The sequence below is a fragment of the Anolis sagrei genome, chromosome 6, assembly GCF_037176765.1.
Source record: "Anolis sagrei isolate rAnoSag1 chromosome 6, rAnoSag1.mat, whole genome shotgun sequence".
In the NCBI taxonomy this organism is placed as follows: Eukaryota; Metazoa; Chordata; class Lepidosauria; order Squamata; family Dactyloidae; genus Anolis; species Anolis sagrei.
Window position 1 is genome coordinate 16047560 of NC_090026.1, and position 22566 is coordinate 16070125.

Here is a 22566-nt window from a genome sequence, read left to right on the forward strand (position 1 = left end):
CTAATAGAGAGAGCTATTATCAAGACTATAGAAGTAATGAATGGGCAATACAAAAAATTGAAGGTAATCCTCAGTTCTTGTGGGTTTTTTCGGGCTATATGGCCATGAAGGTAATGTTATTTTGGTATCAAGCACCACTGAAACAAGGGGATAACTACAATTCTATTATGGTCATAAAGAAAAAGATCAGAAAATACTGGAATGAGGAAGTCCTGGCGGGTCTTCGTCATAGAGGATGGAGCGACAGCACCCTGTGTCAAGACACAAAACCTTTCTGTTCTGTCTATGTACTGTGTACTGTCTAAACCAGTGGTTCTCAACCTGGGGTCCCCAGATGTTTTTGGCCTTCAACTCCCAGAAATCCTAACAGCTTGTAAACTGGCTGGGATTTCTGGGAGTTGTAGGCCAAAAACATCTGGGGACCCCAGGTTGAGAACCACTGGCTAAACAAATGGCATTGAATGTTTGCCGTGTATGTGTACTTGTGATCCGCCCTGAGTCCCCTTTGGGGTGAGAAGGGCGGAATATAAATGAAGTGTTGTTGTTATTTCCATTTACTTTACAGCAAACCCACCCCGTGGAAAGTTCCTTTTTAGACTTTTTAACTGGCAGGATTCTGGCATCTACTGTGCAATAAAATAACTTCTAATTTCTCAGCAAATCTCACTGAATAAATTGAAATCAACTTCATTTTTAAGGTACGTGCAAAATTGGCGTCTTTGGCTTTGCATTTTACAGATTATTAGATTCAAATATATTTGATGTATGTGTTTAGTATATAGAAAGCCTCTAGAAATGTATATACTGCAACTATTTTGTTTTTGTGTGCTTTCAAGTCATCTCCAACTTACAGCAACCTGCACATAAACCTATCATGGGGTTTTCTTGTCAGGTTTTAATAAAAGTGCCTTAAATTGAGTGTTTGTATCTTTATTGTGGTGTACCTTCAAGTTGTTTTCTATAACAAGGTTTTCTTGGCAAAATTTGTTCAGAAGTGATTTGCCATTGCCATCCTCTGAGGTTGAGAAAGCGTGACTTGCCCAAGGTCACTCGGGGGGGGGGGGGGGTTCCCATGGCTGAGTAGGGATTTTAATCCTTGGGGCTAGATTTATAGTCCAACACTGAAACCACTGCACAATAATAAATGCAGTCTATATTGCTTACACAGACTGCACACCAATATTACTGGTAGGCTTTGGGCAATCATCAATCCATTGTATGACTCTTCAATGTTAAATCAGTTATCTATTTGTGGAAAATGCCAGGTTTACTTGCTGTAGAAGGTGAGTTATTGTAATTACTCAAAAATACTATGGGAAAACAAATTATTATCTATCCAATCAGGAACAATTTTTCCTTCTCTTCTGGGACTTTACTATCATACAAGAAATATCAATGACTGCAGATTCTGTATAACATTTAACATTTCTTTTATGACAAATAGTATAAGAGAGCTTCACTTGAACATATTCTTTCTAGTAATCCTGGACTGTGTGTGCATCATTTCTTTGGAGTTCAATTTTTGCAAATTTCCATTCTTATTTTAAAATATTTTAAATGAATTACATTTTAAAAGCTAGGAATTAAGTTTCCAACCATTTTATGGAAAATTTCAAATAGTCACTGTCTGACTATCTCATGTGTGAAACCCATCCTTCCCTAACCTGACATCAAGCCGCCCAAAGTCATACACAGACACACACAACAAGGAATCCAGAAGCACCAGTTTGGGGTTTAATTAACCAACCTGGGGAAGAAAAGGGCACCAGACAAGTGCGTTGCACCCTCCTTGTTGCACCTTTCCAATCAATTACAGAAGGAGGAAAGGGAGCCAGAGGTGGGAAAGAGCAGATACAGGTATAGAAAAGAGCAGTACAGTAAAAACAAGGGGAACTGTGGAGAAAGGGAAAGGGCAGTAGAGGAGAGAGAAGTCACTTTTAAAATCACAATCTCAAACCTTTTATAAATGTACAAAAACCTTTTTCCCCCACCTGCCTGGGGCAGAATATATAAATATTTACACTGCCTTATGGGGGGAGGCGCCTCAAGACGCAGCCCTCCCTCTCCCCTGAAAGCAGCCTTCCCATTTGTCCATGGAGGGAGAAGAGCACACCTCAGATTCATAATTTCAGTCCAGCAGGATACGAAATCCCCCGAGAGGATACCCAAATCCACAGAGGCAGAAAGAGGGAGCTTTTGCAGAAATCGGGTACAAAGACTGAGGGTGCTTGAGATGTGGATTCCTACTCCCGTTACCAGCAACAGCCCAAAGAGACCCCATCATCCTAAGCCTCAACCTGAGGCCAGAAAGAAGTTCCCATTACTCACAACTGTTGGGGGCTAAAGTCTTTCTGGGGTGGCAGTGGCAGCAGCGTCATGCCTCTACCTCAGCCTAAGATGGCAGGCAGCTATGCTTCTATTCCCACTAATGTGAAGGGGAGCCTAGATCTCTGGCCGGGGTTCACGCTGACCCTGTCCGTCAGTCTGCCAGAATTAAAAGAAGCTGCTGAGAACAGGCGCTCATGTGCCAGGACCCCACTGCAGCCCCATTATCTGGAGTCCCGGTCCTTGTAGGCAGCTGCCAGTTCTCGGATGTCAGGGGCACGGCGAGGGGAACAGGGGCGAGCGTTAGAAGCTGGGATCAGGGGTGGGGGGGCGCTCAGCAAAGCCGCAGCTGCGGCCGAGGGAGCAGCTTTGGCCAGCAACCCATTTTGGTGGCGGGGATAGGCCATGAGGCCAGGATGGTGGGGTGGCGCCAGGCCATACAGCCGGCCATAGTCCTCAGCAGCTGCAGCAGCAGGCGACGGCGCCTCCAGGTAAAGGGGTTGGCGCTGTAACGAGTGCAACTCCAGCCGCCGGTGGTAGGGCTCACGCCAAGCTTCAAGTGCGGCATAGGAGGCAGCCGAAGGCGGGGCAGCTACCAGATACGGTGAGACGCTTCCACCAGTTCCGGTTTGGGGCCGCTCAAACACAGCCAGTGTTCCCAAGGAGTGGGAGACATGCAGGGTGCTGTGGTAGGGTGCCCCCGTGCGCAGTGCCCCCTCAAACCCGGTCAACTCTGGCTCTTCCTTGACCTTCACTTCCTTCTTCAGAGGCAACTCTGGATAAGGGGAGCGGGAGGCATGCCCTGAACTTGCTGGGCTTCCATAGCGATGCTCACGTTCCACTGGTACATGGGGCCGACCTGGAGGCTCCTCATGGGCCAGTGCGGAGTTCTTTGGGGTGGGTGTAGCAGGAGAAGCACGCAGGGGGTGGCGGGAAAAGAGGACATCTCTGAAACAGACACACAATATATTCATAGAGCCAGTTCTTCATCAATGAATCACAATCACCCATGTCTATTACTTTCAAACCAATTCTCTGCTGCCTGACTGTTGAGATTGGTCCATTCTAGTCAAATCCTTGTTTCCCTTAATCTCTCTCTGAACCACCCCCCCCCCACTTTGTTTGATTTACAATATATCCATGCAGCTCTTTCCTATCTCTTCTCACATGAAAATCCTTTAATGCTCCAACACTGAAAGTCCCCCACCCCGCGCAGTATTGCATTGACAGATTTAAGCCAGGGCTTAGAAAAATGACTTTTTGGGACTACCCAGCCAATGGTTATGCTTTTTGGAAAAAATTGGTAGTCAATTTTTCCTAGTTCTGATTAAAACATGGACATAATAATATCTTCAAGGATGGGGGAACTTTCTTCCATCACCTCGATATCCTGTCTGTCACTTGTGCCTCACCTGTCTTTTTCATCCTTGATCACTGGCCCATCCGGCTTTTCACCCTCCTTGTCATGCTGGGGGCCTCCACGTTCGGTGCCATCTCCAGTGCCACTTTTGGGCCAGGCTGGAGCAGTAGGAAAGGAGGGGGGCGTACGGTGGAGGCGGTTCCAGGTGTCATGGGGATTAGGGAAGGGTGGTGCTCCGGGGCTGTCCTTCTGCCCAAAGACAGCACTTGAATCTGAAAGGGTAGAGCATAAAATTCAGATCCAGGATAGCACAGCACAAACACTCCCTGCCAAACCCTTCGCCCTAACTGTGGTGTACAACAACTGCAAGTCTGGTAGAGTGTGGATGGGGACTGCAATCCAACTTACATGGCACACACCCTTTGACAAAGAAATGACAGTAGGAAATGCATGGGCTCCAGGATTCATAAGTTTTATCCCCTTCTGGAAAGGTAGTGAAAGGATCAAAAGAAGGAGGAAACCCCAAGAATCCCAAAGGGCCTGAGAAACTGGGTCTCCCCAGGTTGCTCTTCCAGCTGTAGCATCGATGTGTATTCTCTTGTAGAAACAGAGCAGGATTCCAGAGGTCAGGAACCCTGCTCTTAATTGCTCTGAGGCTGGTTTGGATCTGAAATGATTGAACCAGTATGATTACTGGTCAAGAAGGCTTAAGATTTGGAGGCAAAAATGCAACCACTTCCGCCACTATTTAGAGCTTTTTCTACCTCTTTCCCCAACAATACTCACTAAAGGATGGGCTCCCCAAGCCTCCAAATGCACCATTGGAGAGTGCTCCCAGGGATGCAAAGCTGGGGGGCCTGCTGAATGGATCTGGAATAAAACAAGCAAGCACAGGAGTGAATAAGTCAACAGTGTCTTACTCCTGTTCCATTTGCCCTATATTTCTAGTGCTCCAGCTCTTACCAATATGTGGGCCAGGGCTGAGGAAGGAGCCATGGGGCGTGCCGGGAGGACCAAATGATGCCGCACTGCCAGGATGGACAACACCTGGAAGACAGACAACAGCAGGGATAAGGAGAGTTAACGGGCAAAGGATCTGCTTAGCTCAAGGAGAATAGGGAGTATCCTGTATCCAAGGGACACTGGGCCACCAAAGCAAAACTACTTAAGGGATCAATACAGTAAAAAAAGTCATCAATACAGCATACAACCTAGTCTAGTATTTTGATTGGTTCCCCCCTGAGTTTGGAAAAGGTATGTATGTGTGTGTGTGTGTGTATAGGGCCTTTGCAGAATCTGTTGGAAAAAATGACAATACACTTGAATAATTTTATGCATGGCACAAAAAGTACAAAAGTTACTTGTGTGATCAGATTAAATAAAAATGCAAACATATAAAACAGGAAATCCAGTATATTACAAAACTATTTAAATTCATTTGCAAAAATGGTACAAGAATGTGTCTCCAAATGTGAAAATTATACTACTTTACTTTTTATTTTGGACACTCTTAAGTTTGCATTTAAAATCTGATTTATTTATTAAAATATTTGGATTTTCATACTAAAAGATATCTATCTCTAAATGGACATGGGACACGGAACTTACATACTTGACAACTTTGGTTCTTGTTCAGTTCCTGTCTTGGTTCCCGATGTATGTGTATTGTCCCTTTTCTTTTTTTAAAAACAACCCCAAAAAGAACATGTAATAATTTCTTGGTAGTAGCACTGAATTTAGTTTTGCAACATCATAGGACTCAGTTTCTCCTTCATGCCAGGTTTTGCCCAATAACCACCATACAAATTGAGAACATATTAATTCATATTTTACAGGCAAATAGACCAAGTCTCTCCTGATGAAGGAGTGAAGAACTGAGAGGAGCTTCCAGGAAGTTCCCTTATATTCTTGGCTTGTCTCTAGGAAAGCTTCCAAGGGCCATGGTGGGGGAAGGTTACACTGTTTTCTAGGGCAGTCAGGAAACATAGAGGGGTGGGCCTTGGTATAGCTCAACTGACCAGAAGCTGTGAAGAGAGTTGCAGGGCGTGCCATCTCCTGAGCGTGCGGCAAACCACCAAAGACTCCAGTCCCAGGCAAGCCGGCAAGGAGATCATTCCGGAAATCCAATTTGTGTGGGTCACCTTGCATCAGCTATGAGGAAATAAAAGGACCCTCATGAACAAACACATCTAGCACTGTTCTATCACATCAACTGCCTGTTGTTGTTATTCTTCTGCTTTTGGCAAGGACTCCTGCTGCTCAGCCCCACCCCACTCTCGAAGGTTCCAGTTCCAGTTCCCCAGCCGCCTGACCCAGACTCACAGACCCCGCCTCCGATCGAGGGTCCAGCACAGACATCAGAAGGGCAGAAGGGGAGAAGCCTCTCCCGTTGCTTGCAGTGACCCTCTGGCGGGCACCAGTGGGAGCTGCACCAAACCCCGTCACTGTACGCAGGCGGAGGGGGGAGGCGGCACAGGCCCACCCTACCTTCATCTTCTCCTGGTGCCGCAGGATCATATATGCCACACGGACGTGCATAGCGCACCACTTCCCAGGCTTCTGCGAGAGAGGGAGTAACTGTCAGCTCTGAACATTCTATCTCTGATGGGCCAAGCACATGTTGCTCTACATCCTGACTGAAATCACTCCCTGTGCCTTGTGCTCACTGCCTCTCCTGACCTCCCCCCGCCAATGCCTGCTGGATCTGCCCCGATTAGTCCACAGCACCCTGCCTTATTAACCACCCCACAGTGCTGTGGCAAGGAGGGGTCTCTGCCTTACTCACTCTCAGTGTTGGCCGGAAGGGATCGGTGAGCTGCAAAGAAACACAAACAACCAGCTAAAGATTCGCAAGCCTTTATTCAGGGTGCCAGCCTCCCCCCTCTGAACACATTGTTTACTCACCTGAGCCCCTTTCTGGGACATGGTGGGTGGGACAGTGCCTAGGCGGGATGGCAGGTCAGGGTTAGTGCTCTGGGGAAGAAAGAGGAGGTCAGGAAACAGCTGGCGCCACAGACTATTCCTCTCTCTCCCCTCTGCCATCAGATGATGGCAGAATCCACAGGTCCTCCTCCTCCCAACGGCAGACGTCCCAGAATATGCTCTTCCACCCAGCCTCAAACCTTTGCTACTTTCCCTCACAGCTCCCCATCCAACTGCCAAGGAACCTTAGTCCCCAGCCTCCATTTTCTAACCAAATGGATTACTGGCCACCTCAGATGGGAGAATGCCACTGAGATGAAGTCACAAACATACAAGATAGTGCTTGGAAAAATTACCTTTTTGGACTACAACCACCATAACTGAAAAGCCAGAACTGCCATTGGCCATGCGAGCTGGTCCAATTCTGGGAGCTGCAGTCCAAAATACTGTATTTCACCGATTCTAGGGTGCACTTTTTCCCATTTTAGGGGCTCTAAAAACAGGCTGTGCATTATAATCAGTGGTATTTTAGATTCACAGATTTTTGGCTTATTTTTAAGTGGCTTACTTCCAAGAGAAGAGGAGGAAAAGGAAGAGTCCCAGCCCCAAAGGGATCTGTTTTTTTAATTGGCTTACCTCTGAGAAAGGAGTAGGAGGAAGAGCCCAAGCCCCAACAGCTCTGTTAGCCCTCACCATTTTGCCTCAGCCATAACCAGACAACTGTTTAGCCATCTGGCTGAGCTACCTAAGTGCTACTTCCTGCTTCCCCAATAGCCCATAGAGCTAGTAAAAAGACTCATGCAGACAAGGTGACTTCCAGGTTGGAACAAAAACAAGGTATTTTGCATGCAGAAGAAATTCTAAAAATAATTTAAACACAAATTATCTTTTCCCAAAATTGAAGCTTCAAAAAAGGGGAGGGCATACCTTATATTAGATTCGGTGAAATACGGTAGTTACTTTTCCCATCTCTGGCAACAGACATACTTTCCCAAAGCCCACCAGAGGCTTCTCTAATGGGCCTGCTTCTTCCTCAGAGTTGGGAAATGACCCCAAGAGTCCAAAGCACTTCTCCCTCTCTCTCTCTCATGTTCATACCCACTTGGCCTCACCCACCCGTGGTCACTCTGGCTCCCCGCATCAAATCCCCAAATCTACTCCATTCTTCAAAGAGATCCCATGAGTCTTGCTGCAGGAAATCTAGGAAACCCTAAAACTACTAAACCCACTATTGCAAAACAGTTGAGAATAAAATCTGGGACCTTGAACTCTAACTTCTCCCCCCACCTCCACTTCCAAGAAAGTCCCATTTTCCACTATGTCTGGAGGGTTCACCTTAGGTTGGAACGCCCCCTGCAGGGAGCCAAAAGTCACAGCGGGAGGCAGGACTGGGGAGATCCCCGACACGGTTGGGGGGAATGCAGCATAAAACTGGAAGAAGAAGAGAAAGCAATGGAAGTGCCACCCAGAGAAACCGAGGCAGGGGAGAGGGAGGGATCTGCTCCTTTCTCAGGACTTGCCACTCTGCAAATTTCCCTGGTGCCCCCTGCCAAAAGGCTAGCCCCCTGGGCGCTCCCTGCTCCAAGAACACTACACTTACGTTATGCCTCAGAAGCCCATCCATCTTGCCAGGGTATTTTTCAAACTGCAATGAGACAACAAAATCAGGACATGAGACTGGAGCCCATGTGTGTGTGTGTATACAAAGGAAAAAAAAAATCCTACACCCCCCCCCCCCAAATCTGTCACCAAAGGTCCAATCTACTATCAAGTTTATGACATATGGACACACATCCTGTTCACCAGGTCCCGAATTGCACTCACCACAGCCGAACTGGGCGTGGGTACCATTCCTGGTGGGAAAGGGGTGAAGTGCTGGTGGGTGTGTTGGTGGGTGTGCTGGTGCTGATGGTTGTGTTGGTGGAACTGGAAAGCCAAGGGGCGGATGGTAGCAGCCCCCATGTCGGCTCCGCCTTGTGCCGTGAGGAATCGGGAACTCAGGTCTTGGCGGATTAATTCTTGTTCTGGAGAAGCAGAAAAACAAGCTGTCATGTTGCTGAGGAGGAAAGCCACTGAAAATATTTTATCTCCTCCCCAACTCAATTAAGTCAGAGAAGCAGGTGTATATTCTCTGTATAATTCTCCCCAGAGTGTGGAAACTGTCATTTTGGACTGCAAGTCCCAGTTTCCTCTAGCCAGGATGGGAACTGCCAAGGGGATTCTGGGAGCTGCCATTTATCAAAGAAACTTTTCCAAATCCTGAGTCCTTGCATATATTTATCCCAAGTGGATACATAAAAATCAGACCACATTTGCCCCTTTTTTGCCAATATATTACATCCCCTAAGGAATCGGTTTCCAACCTTTGGTCTTCCAGGTGTTTTGAACTTCATCTCCCACAATCACCCAAAGAATAACATCACTATACAGATGTTATAGTGCCTTGAGGTTGGAAAAAGTCACTTGTTGCTTAGCATCTTCCCCGAGCCCTCAGTTAACTTGGGCACTAGTCATCCTGGATAGAAAATTCTGGGAGCTGTGGTCCAGAAATGTAACTTCTTCCAGGTTTTTGTCTTGAACCCATCACAACATTTACATGTGATACAGGGAGAATTAAAACAATAACCACCACCCCTCACCACCCAAGTCACATACAGCATGAACTAATGTTCATATTTCTTTAATTAAAGGGCTAAGTTTACTTGTTGATTTTGTGACCTATGTGTGTATATCCATTCCCACAAGCATGGATGTATAGGTTCCTGTATGTGTGCAGAACAGACAATGTGACACAATATATTCTGTACATGTATTGGAACTTGTAAATCCATCCATATGTTTGCGAGAAATAATAGTTATGTTTTCACACACTAGTAAACATTCCCAAAGCATACTCAGTCATTGCCCCTCCAGCTGAGTTGATCTTACCAGATATGGCAGCAGCTGCAGCTGGGTGCCCGGCAACTTGAAGCAGCGGAGGTGGTGGCGGGAGCCCAGGCGAAGGGGTGAACATGCCCTGATGGTGATGGGAAGGGGGGCGAAGGGTGGATGGAAAGGCATGGTGAGGCAGAGCCAGTGAGGGGGTGGAGGGCCGGTGAGGGAGCTGAGAGGAAGATGGGGAGCAAGGAGGGAGGATGGACTTGGGGTGAGCTGCACTGCGGCTGCACCTGAAATAAAGAGGGGAAAAATAATTTGAGCACAGTTGTTAGAAGGAAAGAGGAGCATAATAGAAAACAGAAAAATCATGAAGCCTTGCTTTTGGATGTGAGAGGAGCAGATTAAATTCCTATTCCAACAACTGTTGCTAGGCCTGTGTTCCAAGATTCTTTCAAGGTAAGGTCTTTAATTAGCCAAAAGAGAACAACAGAGAAGAAATTTACAGAATCCCCAATTCATAATAATGATATTGCTTGTCATGGCTGTTTAGATGGCTAGCCAAAAGAGAACAACAGAGAAGAAATTTACAGAATCCCCAATTCATAATAATGATATCGCTTGTCATGGCTGTTTAGATGGCTAGGCTTAAATTGAAACCAATCTCCATTTTCACACTATCAGCTTTATGGCAATTAAGATCTCTAAGACATGCTGCTCCTAAAGGAACGTTAAGAGGGAAAAGTCAAGGAAGAGAACTCATTTAAAAAAAACCAGCAACGTATGAATAGAAAAACACTCAAGGTGAGGAAAAGGGAAAACAAAACCATACAAGCAAAGGGTTAGAATGAAGCCAAAATGCACAACGCAGCCACAGATGACTGAACAGTTCCATCACTAAATCTCATCTCTGCCATAAACACACTAAAAGTGAGCCTCGCTCTCTTTTACACAATGTGAACTTCACATCCACTGAAACTGCAATATAGGATAGCATCAGTGACCTATTTTTCTGTGTGGCTAAGTGGAAATAGAAACTGCTTAGATAACTCATTAGGGGTTTATAAACTGTTGTCATTATTACAAGAAAAAAAAGGAGGGAAGATAAACTGAAGAAGACAGGAAGAAGCTCTGGTGGAAAGAAGAAAGAACAAAGCAAGAAAGCTAAAAAGAAAGGGAAAAAGAAGTCTTGTAGAAAAAATACAGAGGAGGGAAGATAGTTAAGAGCAGGAAGAGTAATTTCTATGAAGACACTGCTGTTACTCACCCTCCAGTGCTGAGGTCCAGCCCGACAGCATACGGTCCCTGCGCCTGGCTAGGAAAGGGCGGTACCTTCATGTGCAGCTGGCTCTGGCTGAGGCTGTGGGGGACCGGTCCCCCCTGAGGTGTTGGAGGCAGTGGGCCTTTAGGCTGGGGAGTGCCACGAACCGCAGTGTTAGGCGTCTGAGCCCGGGTCCTGGCAGGAGGCAGCACAGGAGGACTTGGGGGCAAGGCCTGAGCTGGAACGGGGGCTGCGGCGGCCTGAGAAGGAGGTTCCTTGGACAGGAAAGGCACTAGCAGAGCATCCCGGTCAGCCTCATAATTACGCTCCTGACTCCGCTCCAGGCCGGAGACTTTCGGGATCACAGAGAGTTTGGCTTCACAGCTCCCGTTTAATGCACCAATGGGTCCCGAGGCTGCCGGAACAAATGGGGAGGGGGGGAGGCAACTGAAGTGTAGGTAACCACCAAGAACGCCTTGCGTTTTCAATTAGAGGTGAAATCCTAACTCAGTCACAGACAGCCCATCAGCACCAACAAATAAGGCTACTCCAAGCATGTCATTTATTGTACTGAATAATCATATTTAATATAATAAATCGTTGTCATTATCACCATTACGCGTTCCACTTATTATGGAGTATTCCTTGAGGAAAGATTTGCCACATTATCAAAAGGACAGGCAACATCTAATACAGTAAAATTCCAATCCTGTACAGTATTTATTTTCCAACCAGGGGGCTACACTGCACTCAATGGGGCTTATTCCTCGGGTATGGGCAAACTTTGGCCCTCCAGGTGTTTTGGACTTCAACCCCCATAATTCCTAACAGCCTCCCAGCTGTTAAGAATTGTGGAAGTCCAAAACACCTGGAAGGTTGAAGCTTGCCCATACCCATCCTAGGTGAATGTTGGACTCCCTGTGGAAAAAGCAGAAGCTCTACTACTTAGCCCAAATTCCTCCCAGCCACACTCAAAACAGCCTAATACATGTTGTTGTTCATCCATAACCAACCTTTGCTGGTTGAGACAGTGAATGACGGCTCGAGGTCATCAATGGAGGCCTGCAGAGACAGGAAAACACAGAAGTTTTGACAATTAAAAAAACCGACACAAAATCAAACAGAGAATGCCAAGAGGTGGATTGAAGGAAATGAGACCCTGCACATTACAGGACTGCGGTGGGGTTATGCCTACCTGCTCCTCTGGGTCACTTTCTGTATCACACTGCAAAGGGAGAAAAAGAAGAAAGTCAATTAATGCAGCAACCTCAAAATGTTCCCCAATGGATCTCCCCACACCCTGCTATAGTCAACAAGAGGCTTGGTGGATGATGTATAGAGAGAATTTTATGGCAAATAAACAGCTGGGCTATGCTGTGGTACTAAATGGATATATGTCAGGAGTAAATAACTACAGGCCTCCAATCTTTTTGAATTGTGAATTTGTTCATTCCTTGCTACTGTTTATGTTGATCAAGGCTGGGGGAGACTGTGGATCCTAAACATCTCAAAAGCCACAGCTGGCATCTTAGTATACCATGATGTACATTTAAGAAAGGAAAGGGAGTGCAATAATAATTTTAAGGCTGAAAAACAAAAACAGTCAGCGCTCATTATGCATGTAACCATGCCTTGGGGTCTCAAAAGGGAACAGAAGCATGCTTAAATACATTATGCAGATTGATGTTGCTGTAAAGGAGGTTTACCCACAGGGGATAATGGAATAATTTTTGTCCCTTCTAGCTGCCCAACATTTGCACTGGCTAGCATTTGCACTGAGGCAGTGCTAAGGAGAATTTTTAGATTTCCCACTTTTTCTGGAAAAGCTACCAGCAACGCAATTAACATCCCAGCTTGCAAGGAAAAATGGGAAAGGATTCACTGATGCAAGTAGCTGAAATTCTGCCTGCAGAACGGTGTGCTTCCAGAACTACTGATAGGGAAAGCGACAGTCATAAGAGATTGGGAAAAGAATGTAAATACACTGCGCACTTACTATATATCCAGTTTCCAGGTAAGATTGGAGAGAAGTCTGGATTTTTTTTAAGTGGGGAGAAAAAAAATAAAAATAATAGGCACAGATTAGATTGCAAGAGGCAGGGGAAGAGATCAATACCAAAGATTTAGAGATAAAAAGGCAAGGTTACAAAATACGCTTTCTTTTTTCAGTGATGCATGACTTACCAAAATCTACTATGGTAATTAAAAAAATACTATACTGGCTTTAGAAATATGTGTGCTCTATATTCCAGTAAGTGGGGATGACCCCAGTTTGTGGCTGGCTGGCATGATCTAAATGGGTACACCATGCAACTTCAGCATTCAGCTGCTTCCTCTTGCATCTACATCAAGAGTCAGCAACTTGTGTTCCCGGAGATATTACTGCATTTCAATTTTCATCAGCCCCCACGATCAGCTGTGTTGACTAGGACTAACAGAACTTTAATCAAAGAGCATATGGAGGACTACAGGTTGCTCACTTCTCTTGTAAAGCAATTGTCTCCAATCTGGCACAACCCATAATTCAGAAACAAACTGCATGTGAACATTTCAATTAATTCAATCCTTCCTCTTGCGACCATTTCCCTCCTATACATAATCACCCCATATCTGTGAACCACTAATGTAAAAATCTTTGAATTATCACAATAATTTTAAGGTAAACATCATTGACGATACTTTCAACACAGTTTTAACTCTTTACGAATATGCACAACGACACCAAGCATGGGTGAATGTATAGTGTCTGAAGCCAGTATTCCTCAGGCTATCTCATGCAGAAGGCTAGCAATTACTTTTTTTCCAATGAGACTGGCAAATATCTATGGTTTGAATTGTTTCTTTTTTCCCCTGAGGCTTCTGCACCAAGTAGACAAATCTGTACTCTTATTATGTTGCCTGCACCCTAAAGCTTGTTTTTTATACACCTGGTCCCTGGACATTATTGTTGATGTTCTTCACAGGACAACATGCAGAAGATGAGTGAGCTTCTGGTCAGCTGTCCCCCTTCACTGTTTCTGGCCCACGCATTTCCCCACTTTCTTTATTCCATCCCACTCCCTTATCTCAAAACCTTACCTCTTCATGCCGCCTCTTGCTACGCTTTGTCGGCGCCCGCTCCCCTCCACAGCTGCGGCTGCGCCCCTTCTCTGAACTCCCATCTTCATCTTCTGGCTCAGAGTTGTTTCCCTCGCCCCGTTTTCTCTTCCCAGAATGTTTCATCCGAAGCTCTAACCGTTCTGGGGTCTTCAGGGTTGCATCCTTCTGTGGGTTAATGGTAAGGTTTGCATCAAATAAATTACAATGACACTGGACCAGAGTGGGCAACTCCATTTTTTAAGTTACAGAAGGAGGGCAATGGCCCAATTAAAAGGTGAATTGGGACAGTGGGTATCATATTCCATCAATAATATCAAATTAAAGTCAATTTAAACACATTTAAGATTCGATTATTTAAAAGTACAAAGTACATAATATTAATCAAGTACATATGAGATGTATCAATAATGAGCAGGAAGGAGTTTTGTTAATGATGAAATTAAGCTTTCAACAATACAAACCAACTGTGTATCAGTGGGCAGGACTTTGTTAACAACGGAATTTAAATATGAACAAAAATATAAAATGTAAATATAATCATTACCAACTGCTATATATAGTATGCTATGCACAGTCTGTTCCCCTAGTCTTTGGTGATGGGGCCCTCAAGGACTTGAGTCAAGCAATCTGGAAAGTCACCCCCTATGCCACAGAAGACATCCAACCCAGCTAGAATGAAACACTCCCAAAGCCATCCCTGAATCCATGCTGCTCACTCATTTCAGGAGGCCAGTTAGTTCCTCCCTCTAGAGCAGTGGTTCTCAACCTGGGGTCCCCAGATGTTTTTGGCCTTCAACTCCCAGAATTCCTAACAGATGGTAAACTGGTGGGGACTTCTGGGAGTTGTAGGCCACAAACATCTGAGGACCCCAGGTTGAGAACCACTACTCTAGAGAAAGGAGCAGAGTATAACCCACAATAAGGTTGTTCTACTACTCTACACAGGAAAATGAGACCATTTGATAAGGAAGAGATATCTACTGTTTACTTATCAGCACCAACCTATTTGTTTACCTTGGATTCAGAAAACAACATGTAACATCTGGCAAGATCCAGATTTAAATGATAATTACTACTGAAATTAATTGGACTACTCTAAGTAGGGCTAAATCTGAAACCAGAAATTTTCTTGCGCTATAAAATGGATCTGGTTGACAAAGAAAAAGCACATGGAAAATTAAGAGATTTGTCTATATACTCCATTCAGGCACCATAGTCTGACATATCACTGAGTTTAGAGATAGTCACATTCTAAATTTCTCCTCAGCAATCACACTTGGGCTGGTTAAGTTTCCCTCATCTCCCAACCATATGTCTGTCCTCAGCCTGATGTGTCTCTATATGTTTGGACGACTACCACTACTATCACCACCACCACCACCACCCTCATCCTACCCTGAGCTCTAAGAAATAAGGGTGTAATGATAACATAAAATATACCATAATACCGTACTACAGTGAGCCCTTGGTATCAGCTCAAGGTTGGCTCCAGGACCCTTCAATGGTTATCAAAATCCATGGATGCTGAAGACCCATGATATAGAATGGCATAGCAAAATGGTGTCCCTTGTATATAATGGTATTGCTTTTTGGATTTTTTTTGTCTTTAATATTTTCAAGCCATGAATGGCTGAATTTGGGGAAACAGAATTTATGGATAGAGAGGGCCAACTGTCATATATTTCCAACTGAGAACCAGACAAGTACAGTGCCTAGAGTGTGAGATAGGACTAGCACATAAAAAAGCACATATTTAAATCTGCCTGCAATCAAATCTCCAGTGAGCCCAGTTCAGTTCAATGGGCAAATTTGGGTCAATCATTCTTTCCCAGCCTAACCTATCCCACAGAGTAAGGGGGTGGCCAAGACCTCACTGCATATGACTAAAATGCAATAGATCTCCTTCTTTGGAGTTTTTAAAACACAGACTATGACTATCAGCACAGTTGAATATCAGGGGTTTTTGTGAAGCGAGATATTTATGTTGGCTGTTATTGTTATGTTATTGTTTTTGCAATTTTTGCATTTTGCATGTTTGAATGCTTTGTGAGCTGTCCCGAGTCCCTCCGGAATATGGTGGTGGGGAACAAATAAAGATTATTATTATTATTAATTGGACTGGATAGCCCTCATGGTTTCTATCATTCCTTCTCTGTCAAGGCATACAGTCATTCCTCATTCTGGGATTCTCTCTGTTGTGTATTGAGCTGTTCCGAAATTCATACTGAATTCTTTCAAGAGATTGATGAAGACACCTGGGCCCACGCCCTGCTGCTCACCCAGTCCTGCCCAGCCAGAAAGACAGGTGCAGCCAGTACAGGATTGGCTTACAAGCTCAACATAGAGTGCTTCTGAGTTTGAAAAAAAAAACCCCTTCCTGTACTGTTTCATAAGGTGAAACAGCTGTGCCTCACATGAAATCCACCCACCATAGTCCAGTGATTTCACACCTACCAACCAGACATTAACCACTGGGTCATATCCCAGCACTAGATCAAGTTCCATTTTATCAGGCACAGGAAACAGGTGGCAGTCTAGCTCTTGGAAAAGAGGAAATAAAGCCTCATGTTCATTGCTTTATGTCTTATGTTACATGACTGTATCCCACTCTGATTTGATGCATCATCAGGGCTATCTCACATGGAAACACATGATGGGTTCATCTGCCTCAGCAATCTCGAGGGTTTAACTCAGGACCTGATCCAATCACAGTTGCAATTTTAGCACCGATCTAGGAAAACACACCTGAGATGATACAATTCACCCTTTTTAATAATATTTCAAAAATTGGAAACTGCTTTGACTTTCCTCGGGGCTATCTTTTGTTTCAGGGAGCCAAGTATTCTCTCACATGTCAATCAGTTTCAATGTCAGAGTTTGTGTGCCTTTCTATTTGTGCTGGCTAGCAATACAAAGGACCAAGGAAGCACCATCCTTTTGGGGGCCTTGTCTCAGGAAGTGAAATCAGAGGTTTTTATGACTTTGGTACCCCAACAGACTCTGCATGGAGGCCAAGCAGAAGTTCATCTCCCTGTCTGCCTTTGTCTTCCATTAGCTGGCTTGAATAGTAATGACAGCTTTCAACCTTCTCTTACACAGGATTTTCACTTGTCTCCCTAGAGAACAAGCAGATTTATCGCTGCAACATTAAGATCTGTTCTACCAGATATCCTAAACCAGGGATGCTGAACATTTGAGCCTTCAGATGCTGCCCTGCAACTACTATCCCCTTCAATCGATATTGCTGGTTAGGGCTGATGGCAGCTGCAGTCCAACTACATCTGGAGGGAAACACTTTTGGCCACTATGACCACCACCATTTACTACTGTTTTTTTTAACTTCACAGGTCCATCATTTCAGAAATAGTACAGGATGAATATCCTTAATTCAAAATGCTTGCGACCAAAAGTATTTGGGATTATTATTATTTTTAGTCTGGAATACGTGTATTCTCATATACAGTATATACGTAATGATATACTTTTGAAAAGGGACTCAAATCTAAGAACAAAATTCATTTATGGTTCATATAACCTTTCTATACATAGTTTGAAAATAATTATAACCACAATATTTTAAATAATTTTGAGCATGAAATAAACGTTTGGGTACACTGAACCATCAGAAAGCCAAGGTGTCACTCTCTCAGCCAGTCATATGGACAATTTTGGGTTTTTGGAGTATTTCAGGATAAGAGGAGCTCTACATGTCCTATATTAAAGAATATTGGCACCTCAAAAGTCTTCAGGTGCATCTACAGCAATACAGTTTGACACCACTTTAACTGCCATGGCTCAATGCTATGGAATTAAGGGAGTTATAGTTTTATATGATCTTGAGTCTTCTCTGCCAAAGAGTGCTAGCACAGTGATTCTCAACCTGTGGGTCCCCAGGTGTTTTGCCCTACAATTCTGAGAAATTCCAGCTAGTTTACCAGCTGTTAGAATTTCTAGGAGTTGAAGGTCAAAACATCTGGGGACCCACAGGTAGAGAACCACTGTGCCAGTGTCTTTTTAAACCACAACTCCCAAGATTCCACAGCATGGAGCTGCAGCAGTTAAAATGATGTCAAACTGCATTAACTCCACACTGTAAATTCACCCATCATTTCCATTCTCTGATGCACAAGGCCATAGCTCACTTTATCCTGTAGAGAAGGCCTGCACAATCTGTGTCCCTCTGGGTGTTTTGAACCAACTCCCAGAATTCATAATCATTGAGAAGCTAGCTAGTGCTTCTGGGAGTCTAAATCCAAAATCCTGGAAGGCTACAGATTGTGAAGGCATGCTAAAGTGACTGGGTCAATTTCCTTCCCTGGGTTGTTGTAGGTTTTTTCGAGCTATATGGCCATGTTCTAAAGGCACTTTCTCCTGACGTTTCACCTGCATCTAGGGCAAGTATCCTCAGAGGTAGTGAGGTCTGTTGGAACTAGGAAAAAGGGTTTATAGACCTCACTACCTCTGAGGATACTTGCCCTAGATGCAGGCAAAACGTCAGGAGAAAATGCCTTTAGAACATGGCCATATAGCCCGAAAAAACCTACAACAACCCAATGATTCCGGCCATGAAAGCCTTCGACAATACATTTCCTTCCTTGTTACACTACAAAGCTGAGGAGCCCCAAAAGGCATCTCCTACTCTTTGGAATCAGGGACCTTCCACATAATCATATAACCCAGAATATCAAGGCAGAAAATCCCACAGTATCTGTTTTGAACTGGGTTATCTGAGTCCTCACTCGGATAATGAGGTAGATCCTGCCTTGATATTCTGGGATATAGGGCTGTGTGGAAGGGGCCTCAGACTGTGTGGTGACACCGTGTCTCCAGAGTTCAAGACAGCTTCCTCACCTCAAGTGCCTCAAGGCTGACAAAGCTGGCAATGGCAAAGCCATCAATGAGATCTTCCTCCTCTTCTTCCTCCTCCTCCTCCTCGCGGCTGCAGGATGATCCAGAGGCCTTCTTCCGCCGGAGGGGCCGGCGTCGGCGGCGCTGCTGTTGTTGCTGAATGGGCCGGCCTTTGCCGGCGGCCACAGTGGCAGGTGGGGAGGGCCCTTCGCTGTCCGACCCCGAAGACGAGGATGACAAGATGCCCCGATGGGAAGCATCTCCGGGCCGGCCTCCCCGGCGGCGAGTGCAGCGGCTCTCACGGTCCCGCCGTGAGCAACGCCGTTGCCTTCGGGCCCGGCTACTGCTGCCTCCTCCTCCTCCGCTCCAGCACGGGGCAGGCGCCGTCGCCGTGGTTCCTTCCATGATGCCCCCCTTGAGGTACAGAGAACGAGTCGTGTTGTGTCCTGTGGGTGTTGCAGACACAGAAGAGAAGGCGGGTGCTGCCTTCACCCCTCCCCAGCCAGTTGCATTGCAGCTGCTCTCAACCAGTTCCAGCCTCTTTTGCAAACGAGCACCACTGAGAGAAGCGCCAGAAGCTTTAAAATGGCTCTCCTTTTGAGAAAAATAAATAAATTAAAAAAGTGTTCTGTTTCCTCGACCTTGATTCAATGACAGGAGGATCCTCTTTGCTGTGGGAAAGTCCCTTTTTTCAGATTAGGAGAAGATTCCAGTTGGGTTGTCAAACGCCTTCACGTCGATTTAGAGAGCTCTCTCTGTGGCAAGAAGGTCCTCTTTGCTGCGGGAATGTCCCCTTTTGTTCAAGTCTAACAAGCAATTCCTGTTAGGTTGTATTTACGTCTCCTTAAGAGGAAGACCGTTTGCGGGGAGAGCGGGAATGTCCCCTTTTGTTCAAGCCTAACAGGCAATTCCTGTTAGGTTTTATTTATGTCTTCTTAAGAGGAAGACCGTTAATTTAAAAAAAATGGAATTAAATACTTTCTAAACTCGAGAAAGACGAAGAAAGCGACGCAGTAATATTTCAATCCGGAGAGACAAGGCAGTGGTGTTGGAGATTGGTCTCCTTGGGCCCAGGAGGGAAATCTGTCAATGAGGAATGGATGCCTCTTCCAGCAATGACAGTGTGGAGGGATGAGCTGCCTTTCCAAGGCCAGGCCGGGCTGGACTGCCTTCTTCCTCTTTTTCTTCAAAGTGATCCAGTAATATTTCAACCCGGAGAGACAAGGCAGTGGTGTTGGAGATTGGTCTCCTTGGGCCCAGGAGGGAAATCTGTCAATGAGGAATGGATGCCTCTTCCAGCAATGACAGTGTGGAGGGATGAGCTGCCTTTCCAAGGCCAGGCCGGGCTGGACTGCCTTCTTCCTCTTTTTCTTCAAAGTGATCCAGTAATATTTCAACCCGGAGAGACAAGGCAGTGGTGTTGGAGATTGGTCTCCTTGGGCCCAAGAGGGAAATCTGTCAATGAGGAATGGATGCCTCTTCCAGCAATGACAGTGTGGAGGGATGAGCTGCCTTTCAAAGGCCAGGCTGGGCTGCCTTCTTCCTTTCCAAGGCCAGGTTGGGCTGCCTTCTCCTCCTTCTTCTTCCAGGAGAGACTTGCTGATTTAAGTGCCGTCAGGGAAAAACAAAATGTCCTCAGACTGCTGCTTGCAAGAGCAGGGAGGCCTCCTCGATCATGGCAGGCCGGGGAAGGAAGTGCTGGCCTGGCCTCCCCTTTAAGACTGCAGAGGCGACTCCTGCCAACAATGGCCAATGGCTTCCGCTCGGAGGGCAGCCCCTTCCTTCCTCCTTTCCTTCGGGTCTCGGGGTCCTAGCGCCTTCCTGTCTCCTCAAAGGGCCCCCCTTCCCTTGCTGCAGGGCGTGACCTTGCCTTTTTTTTTTCAGAGCACCTCCTTCTCTCCTCCCATCCCCTTTAAGAGGCCTCCCATTTAAAGTCCGCCACACATTTCCTGCCAAGGCATGGCCTCCCCTTTAAGTGGCCGGATTAATATTATTATTTCCCCTTTTCTTTAAAGGCCTCTCTCGTTAGGCCTCCCTAGTTTCCACCAAAAGCCCTCCGAGCATTCTTCCTTCCCTCCTTCCTCGTCGTCTTCTTCGCCACAATGAAGGCCTGAGGAGAACTTCCCTTTAAGAGGGCCGAGCTCTCCTGAAAGCCATTGACAGGCGCTGAGGGTTGTCGAAAGGAGCACAGCCTCCCCAATGCTAAACCCACCCCCTCCTCACCCTCAAGGTGTACCTTTAAGAGCGCCGTCCGTTGAGGGTGGATTCCACTCCCTCTCCCCCTCTCCCTCCCTCGGACCTTTTTTCCTCTCCTGTCTCCGTCCTTCAAAGGAAACTCGGACGCTGATTGGTCCACACTGTAGTGCCCCTCCGCTCTCCTCGAGGGCCCCCCCAGCTGATTGGCTGGAGGCGGACACGATGGGGGAAGGGAGGCAGATCAATGCGCGCTCCCCCCCTCCGCGCGTCTTGGTCTCGTCCTCCTCCTCCTCCTCCTCGGCGCCCCCCTCCCTCCCTTGTCTTTGGTCCTGGCCTCCTCCTCCTCTCTGTCCCTCTCTCTCTCTGTCTCTGCCGGATCTCCTTTCCGCTCTGCTCTGCGCACGACACGCAACTCCGCCCACAGCGTCAGATCCCTCCGCCTATGGTATGGCAGCAGGATGGAGGCACCTCGCTATACCCTTCCGCCGGAAGAGGAAGGGGCGATGAGAAAATAGTCCCTCCCCAAACTCGTTTTTCTTTATTTATTTTTTTGTCTCAGAGAGAGGGAGGGGTCACTTCCGCCCTGCGTGTGTTGATGTCATTTTCCCTCCTCAGCCTCAGTGATGTCATGACGCAAGGAGACGCAACAAAAGGGGCTTCACCCTCCCCTTGAGGGCCAGCAACACGGCCTTGGCAACAAAGGAGACGTTGACGTCACAGCGGCGTCATGGAGACGTCATAATGAAGCAGTGGAGCTGTCACTCAAACCACCAAGGAAACAAAGGAGGCCCTGACGTCACAGCAGTGTCATGGAGACGTCATAATGAAGCAGTGCAGCTGTCACTCACTTCCAGTCCAGCTGAAGGCTATTCCTCACGCACAGTCTGAACTTTCAAGGCCTGTGTCCTTAGAACTATACATATCCTTCCTTTTGTATATCTGAAGGATAGATAGTTCCAAGGACACAGGCCTTGAAGCCCTGGCTGTGCCTGAAGAACAGCCTTCAGAAACAAAATGAAGGAGATATATAGTTCCAAGGACACGGGCCTTGAAGCCCTGGCTGTGCCTGAAGAACAGCCTTCAGAAACAAAATGAAGGAGATATATAGTTCCAAGGAGACGGGCCTTGAAGCCCACTCTGTGCCTGAGAAACAGCCTTCAGAAACAAAATGAAGGAGATTTATAGTTCCAAGGACACAGGCCTTGAAGTTCAGACTGTGCCTGAGGAAGAGCCTTCAGAAACAAAATGAAGAGATGTATAGTCCCAAGGACACATGCCTTGAAGCTCAGACTGTGCCTGAGGAACAGCCTTCAGAAACAAATGAAGGAGATGTATAGATTGTGCCTGTTCCTTGGCAAGGCCTGTGTCCTTGGGAAGGAACTATACATCTCCTTAATTTTGTTTCTGAAGGCTGTTCCTCAGGCACAGTCTAGGCTTCAAGGCCTGTGTCCTTGGCAAGGAACTCTATATCTCCTTCGTTTTGTTTCTGAAGGCTCTTTCTCAGGCACAGTCTGAACTTAAGGCCTGTGTCCTTGGAACTATACATCTCCTTCATTCTGTTTCTGAAGGCTATACCCCATGCACTCCCCAACCTTCAAGGCTGTGTCCTTGGAGCTATACATCATCATTTGTTTCTGAAGGCTGTTCCTCAGGCACAGTCTGGGATTCAAGGCATGTGTCT

At 46.1% G+C, this 22566-nt stretch overlaps 1 protein-coding gene across 5 annotated transcripts; it reads right to left on the bottom strand.

The window, feature by feature from the left end:
• Nucleotides 1-1712: 1712 nt before the first annotated feature.
• FBRS (fibrosin) lies at nt 1713-21341 on the bottom strand. 5 transcript variants are annotated; one of them, XM_067469826.1, is made up of 19 exons: nt 20257-21340; nt 18693-20225; nt 13821-14006; nt 12739-12774; nt 11938-11967; nt 11756-11804; nt 10749-11157; nt 9536-9774; nt 8432-8631; nt 8208-8252; nt 7943-8038; nt 6590-6658; nt 6471-6500; nt 6008-6244; nt 5704-5836; nt 4649-4732; nt 4472-4555; nt 3738-3957; nt 1713-3273 (listed from the first exon to the last, which is right to left on the bottom strand). In XM_067469826.1, the coding sequence occupies exons 2-19, from the start codon at nt 19092-19094 to the stop codon at nt 2550-2552; spliced, it is 3273 nt and encodes a 1090-aa protein (XP_067325927.1). In that variant the 5' UTR covers nt 19095-20225; nt 20257-21340; the 3' UTR covers nt 1713-2549. The 5 variants fall into 5 exon arrangements, with proteins under 5 accessions (XP_067325927.1, XP_060636203.2, XP_060636202.2 ...); XM_060780220.2 differs by having other exon boundaries at nt 13821-14003; nt 18693-21341; XM_060780219.2 differs by having other exon boundaries at nt 18693-21340.
• Between the last annotated feature and the right edge of the window lie 1225 nt (nt 21342-22566).

Coding starts and splice junctions, on each gene's coding strand:
- FBRS (XM_067469826.1), bottom strand. CDS start 19,094: ATGGAAGGAACCACGGCGACGGCGCCTGCCCCGTGCTGGAGCGGAGGA. Junction 11,805..11,937: donor AAAGTGACCCAGAGGAGCAG/GTAGGCATAACC, acceptor CTGTCTCTGCAG/GCCTCCATTGATGACCTCGA. Junction 4,733..5,703: donor AACTCTCTTCACAGCTTCTG/GTCAGTTGAGCT, acceptor TCTGTCTTCCAG/GTGTTGTCCATCCTGGCAGT.